Source organism: Saccostrea cucullata, unplaced genomic scaffold (assembly GCF_032062105.1).
Source record: "Saccostrea cucullata isolate Sc308-1 unplaced genomic scaffold, CSIRO_AGI_Scuc_v1 ctg262, whole genome shotgun sequence".
NCBI classification, from domain to species: domain Eukaryota; kingdom Metazoa; phylum Mollusca; class Bivalvia; order Ostreida; family Ostreidae; genus Saccostrea; species Saccostrea cuccullata.
In genome coordinates, this window is record NW_026925668.1 from 120,799 (window position 1) to 126,798 (window position 6,000).

Here is a 6,000-nt window from a genome sequence, read left to right on the forward strand (position 1 = left end):
ATTTCTTCAACTTATTTTTAAAAGTATTGCTGTACATGTGTTTACCTTTATATATATCCACATGTATATAAAATTGTATTTCATTTGGAAAATTAAGGGGACTTGTGCTTAACACCGCTTACTTTCTTGGACCGTCAAACAGATCGATATGACAGAAAAAGAAAGGCAACTCTTGTACATGTGATGTGGAACTTAAAATAAGCTTTCGACAACATGGACAAGGTGCACTTGAAACACAGACTCCTGGCAAATAAGTGCTCCACCCCTTTCTGAGACTTTATCCATGATAATTTATCCAAAATTCATGTTTATCTACCTAATACTTAGAATTTTGATTTCTGATATATCATTTTCCGTTTTTATTGTACCCCACTTTCGCGAAAGCGAAGGGACATTAAATCACATTTGACTGTCAGTCTGTCCGTCGGACCGTCACAAAAACTTTAACCTTGGTCAAATCTTTTGAACGAGAAGAGAAAGGGCTTTCATATATTCATGTACATGTATATTACCTGTGGCAAGACCTTTCTAAATACATGTATACTATGATTATGACCTTTACCTTAATGTTTGACCTACTTTTTAAAAATGTTATATCTTCCTTATGACCTTTGATTTAGAAGAGATAGGGCTTTCATATTTAACATGTGCATTACTGTAGCAAGATATTTCCGAGCTTGCTATGATTTTTGACCCCATGACCTTAACCTTCCTGTTTGACCTACCCCCCCCCCCCCTCTTTGTGACACCTCGCGAATGATATATGATTAAGGCGAGCGACCAAGTTTTAGCGATATATCTATGCATGGCTACGTAGTGAAGTCTTTGTGGAATCAGTTTTCTAGACTTACTATAGAGAATGGATTGTTAATGCGCAAGTGGACTTTGCTTAGGCCAAACAAAGAGGTACATCAAGCTATCATACCTGATAATGAGCGCAGACGCGTCTTGGAAATGTGTCATGATAATCAGACATCGGGACACTTGGGGGTGAACAAAACGATAGCTAAGATACGACAGAGATATTACTGGCCGGGATTTCAAAAAGACGTCTATCAGTATGTTACAGGTTGTGACATGTGTACGAGACGTAAAAATCCAAACCCTAAACACAGGGCCCCAATGCAGATAACCGGATCAGGAATGCCAATGGAAAGAATTGCCACAGATATACTGTGTGAGCTACCTGAAACTGATAGAGGAAATCGACACATTTTAGTTGTGTCAGACTATTTCACCAAATGGACAGAGGCATTCGCTCTGCCAAATACGGAAGCTGAGACGATTGGACGCACTATGGTGGAACAGGTATTTGTCAGATTTGGTATCCCCTTCACCATTCATGCGGACCAAGATCGACAATATGAGAGCAGGCTCTTCCAAGAGATGTGTCGGTTACTTGGGATTAAAAAGACCCGAACAACACCCTATCACCCGAATTCAGACGGGATGGTGGAGCGCTTTAACCGCACATTGCTCTCTATGTTAAGCACTTACGTTCAGGAAAATCAACGTGACTGGGATTTGCATCTTCCATCTATACTTATGGCATATCGTTCTACAGAACATGACACCACTAATTTCTCGCCAAACATGCTAATGTTGGGACGAGAAGCGACTACCCCATTAGAGTTGATGTATGAAATGCCTCCAGATATTAAGGATATTCCACCAAGTCAGTGGGTTTGGGTGTTGCGTGAAAGATTAGAATCAGCTCATAATTTGGTCAGAGAAAACATGCAAGGTGAAATGCACCAAACTAGCATGGTCATCCTTTAGTCCCGGAGAAAGCGTTTATGTATTTTTCCCTACCAGAAAGAGCGGTTGTTCTCCGAAGTTAACATCGTTTTGGAGAGGGCCTTTCTTAATTGAAGACAAATTGTCAGATGTTTTATATAAGGTTGCATGCGGAACAAAAGGCAAAAGCACTATCATTCACTGTGATCGCTTGCGAAAGTGTAAGTCACAGATACTTCAAAGAGGGAATGATATCAGTAATTCCGAGAGTCAAAACAATGCAGATGATACTCAAGGGTGTCTTGTAGATTAGTATGATATTGCTGAAAACCCTAGTGGTTGTGCTTCAGATAGGCCAAGGCGCATTAGAAATGCACCCGCGTGGCACGACGACTTCATTGTTGAATACAAATTATAAGCTGTCAGTACAACTATAGATTAGTGTAGAGCAATTATGTGTTAAGTTTTTAAAATATTTTTATACTCAGGGTTTTGTTGTGATTTTGCAGATCATGGCAAACACCAAGACCACTAAAAGAAAAGAGGGTCACCTTTGTCCCATGTGTTCCCAGAGAATCGTTGAAGAATCAGAGTGGGAGAAACATGTACCTGAGTGTGGGAGGAAGCGCAGACAGAAACGGTTTGAATGCAGTCATTGTGACTATGCTACGAATAAGAAGAGCGACATGGTCAGACATTGTAAAACTCGACATGGATTCGCTCAGGTTGACAGCGAGAGTGATTGGGAGCAGTTGGATCCCGGGAATCTATCAGATATTGTTGGTGAAGCCACAGCGGCTGGGACTTCCCTTCCTTCTTCCGAAGTGACGCAGAGGAAACCAACGAGACCGACTCCTGTACACACTCCAAAAGTCAAGAGCTTATTGAGCAAGCGTTCTTTAATTCCTGTTGCTCCTGCAACATTCCAGCATCCCATGACGACTGTTAAAGAACATACAGCCCCTTCGGCAACAGTATCAGCGGCTTCGTCGATTGATGTCCAGGATTGTAGTGTCGAGGATTCCATCCATTCAGTTGGTGTCGACAAATGTACACAGACTCTTCCCTCAGAACAAATAACAGAGGTCACTCAGACTGAAGTGACCAAGAGAAGACGCCTGAATCGGTGTCAGGAAACATATCAAAAGGATGGAAAAACTGTTGTAGAGACCCATGAGGAAGAACTCTGGTTTTAGTGGTCAAAATTGTAGATATGGCAAATAACATTGTAAATTTAAGCAGATGGCTTAGTGTGTTCTTATGTTTATTGGACCTGTGCAAAGTCAGTCAAGAAGATTGTTGCACGGTGTAAATAATAATGAACATTTGTAATATTGTACGCCTTTAGTTTTTCTTTATTGAGGAATGCGAGACGCATTTCCTGGAGGCATGGGTAGTGAAGCAGAGATGAATCAAGATCAAATCATCCCTTCGTTTCTCGGTAGTTGCACTAACTTCCGGTTTCTTGGTTCCCTTAGGTTCTCCGCAGGTCATGTGACCTGTTGTAGGTATAAATACGGAGACAATCGGGTTGTTTTAGGTAGTCTGTCACTGACGGCTGTGTAGAAGACACCTTTACAGAAGAGGCAAACGTGGTAGGTACTGAAAGGGATACCTTATTAAGTCTTACGTGTCTGAAATAGACTTTCGAGACTTTGGTTGGTAATATATATTTATATATAGTACCTTCATACACTGGTTTGACTGAATTTAAGAAGCGGATGCGCTTTAGTCCTTGGAAGGCGCGTGCGCTCCCGAGAAACGAAGGGTATATATTGTACATATTTCTAATTTAAATTTGTGATTGAGAAAGTTGATTAATTCTTTAATTGTTCAGATAGAACAGCCGAATCCCATAAAAGAACCCGAAAACGTTACACTTTCATATTCCACAGTTGTGTTCCTTTTGAAAAAAGGTTTTCGTACTTTACATGTGTATTTTCTGTGACAAGACCTTTCAATGAGTATAAATATATTTGACCTTTTGATCTTGATCTTAAAGTTTTGCACACTTTCAAAAAACTTTAACCTTGGCCATACCTTTTGAACGGTAGGTACCAGGGCCTTCGTATTTCGCAGGTGTATTCCTTGTGAAAGCCCTTCTTTTGGTAGTTTGGATAACGGTAGAGCGTTTGCTTCGTCCGGAGGTCCGGGTTCGATTCTCGTTTGCGGCGCCGCGTCAAACATAAGACGTAAACAAAGGTAGTGACTGTTGTTCCTTCGCCAAGCGCTCGGCATTCGGGTGAAGCACAATATAGGGCGCATTTTAAAAACCACATTGTTATACATGATTTAAAATAATATTATTTTCTTTTTATGCATTTTATTATAATTTATTCATAGGAGTACTTATAAAGGACATGTGTGCAAAATTTAGTTGATCTAGCTTTAACAGATTTTAAGAAAATGCAAAAAATGCACCCCATTTTTCAGCGTTATGCGGTTGCAATTAATGATCATTATCAGAATTTAGAGATTTTATTACAAATTATTTTGGTGCTTGAATTTTCAGGATCGAATCAAAACTTTTGAAGATATGAAAGAAAATGTAATAGGGGTGCAATTTTAACTTAATTCTAACCCTCTGTTTATGCCAAATAAAAATAATACCCATATCATTTATTTTTTTCATATTTTTGTCTAAAATTACAGCATTAATGCTCTGTTACTTACAGAAAAAAAATTGGGTCATGTAAATCTAGACTTGTAATGAAATTTCATCATGCTTTAATGTTGAAAACTGAAATTTTACAAAAATCTGTAGTGTCCGTAACCACTAAAAGTCTGTGAAATTGGAAGGCTCTATAAATATATTATTTAAATTTTTAGATAGGCATTTAATATAGATACTAAGATGTGTTGTAATTTTCCTGATCATCACCACTGTTTCTCTGGTATTATCACAAATGTTGTTACGGACACTACAAAATCCTGTAGTGTCCGTAACCTGTATTTTAGTCAGTTTGAAACAGCACTAATGCTAGTTTATTTTCAAAGGTCACAGGTTTGTTGAACAATTTATTCAATGTACTTCATTTTTCTCCCTCATTTTGATAATGCAACTTATTTGGGAAACCCAGATTGCATCATTTCCATATACAAGAATATTGATGTTACATCACAATGATATTGGCAGATGCTATTGACATCCTTGGAATTAAGACAAATAATATGTCTTTATTTTTTGCATTGTTTAACCCTTTCTCTTCCGGCGCATTTTACGTGTTTTTGGAGGCCTTTTGACATGTCATTATTAAATTATTTCTAACTTTTTTATCCTAGGTGAAAGCTAGGCATAATGCATACCATTTTGAAGGGAATTTCATAGAGATGATATTTTATGACTATTTAGATGCTCAATCACTGACCTTATTAGTAAAAATTGAGGTCAAAGGTCAATTAAGTGCAAAATTCTATGGAATTTTTTGATAGTTTTTAATCTTCAAACTAAATATTAAGCATTATATATGTTGAAATAGGAAATTTGGGATATACCCACAAAAGAGCATTATACTGTAGTACATGAAACACATAAACTTTTTTTTTCAATTCTGCATATAACTACTTAAAATGGGTTGCTAAGCAACGCAGAATTCTTTAATTTTTGGGCAGAAATTTTCATTTTTTACTCAATCTAGATACATTTATGCAACCAAGCACATATTAAAGTTAGATGTGAGGTCATAGAATTACAAGGGATGAACAGTAGATAAATTGTCTTAAAGTTTGACCTCATTAGAACTATTTTTAGGAGGTCAAAGGTCAAATAAGTGCAAAAGTTTCATCAATTTTTTTCAACACTTTTCAATAGTCTTGCCATAATTTTACACAATGGATGCTGAAATGGAAAATTCTGAATATACTCGCAAGAAGGGATCAGAGCTGCAATATCCATGCATCATATTAGTTCAAATATCTGTTTAATGACCTTTCAGTGGTTGCTAAGCAACCACTTTTTAAAGTTTTTGGCTATATACATGTTTGTTATTTCACATTCTGGACACATTCTCGACCTTTTTTGTATATTTCATGATATTGTATGCAAGATATGGGCCATAAAGATGAAATAACATTTTTGTATTAAAAATTGACCTTGACTCTTGTTCTTAAGGGGGTCAAGGTCATATCAGTACAGAATTCTGCTTTAAATTGTAAGTAAATATCAATTTTGAAATGCTTCAATCATGGATAAAACATTTAATATTTAACGTGATAAAAATGGCAAACGACAAAATTTGCAAGCAAAGAATTCTGGTCTGCTTC

General features: G+C 37.2%; 1 protein-coding gene across 1 annotated transcript; it reads left to right on the forward strand.

Annotated features, from left to right (window-relative positions):
• The first annotated feature begins 2,249 nt into the window (after positions 1-2,249).
• LOC134269566 (uncharacterized) lies at positions 2,250-2,933 on the forward strand. Its single transcript, XM_062751768.1, has one exon. It carries the CDS (start codon positions 2,250-2,252, stop codon positions 2,931-2,933), a length of 684 nt encoding a protein of 227 aa, XP_062607752.1.
• Positions 2,934-6,000: the final 3,067 nt, after the last annotated feature.

Bases quoted from the DNA above. Each gene is read 5' to 3' on its own strand.
- LOC134269566 (XM_062751768.1), top strand. From the start codon at position 2,250: ATGGCAAACACCAAGACCACTAAAAGAAAAGAGGGTCACCTTTGTCCC.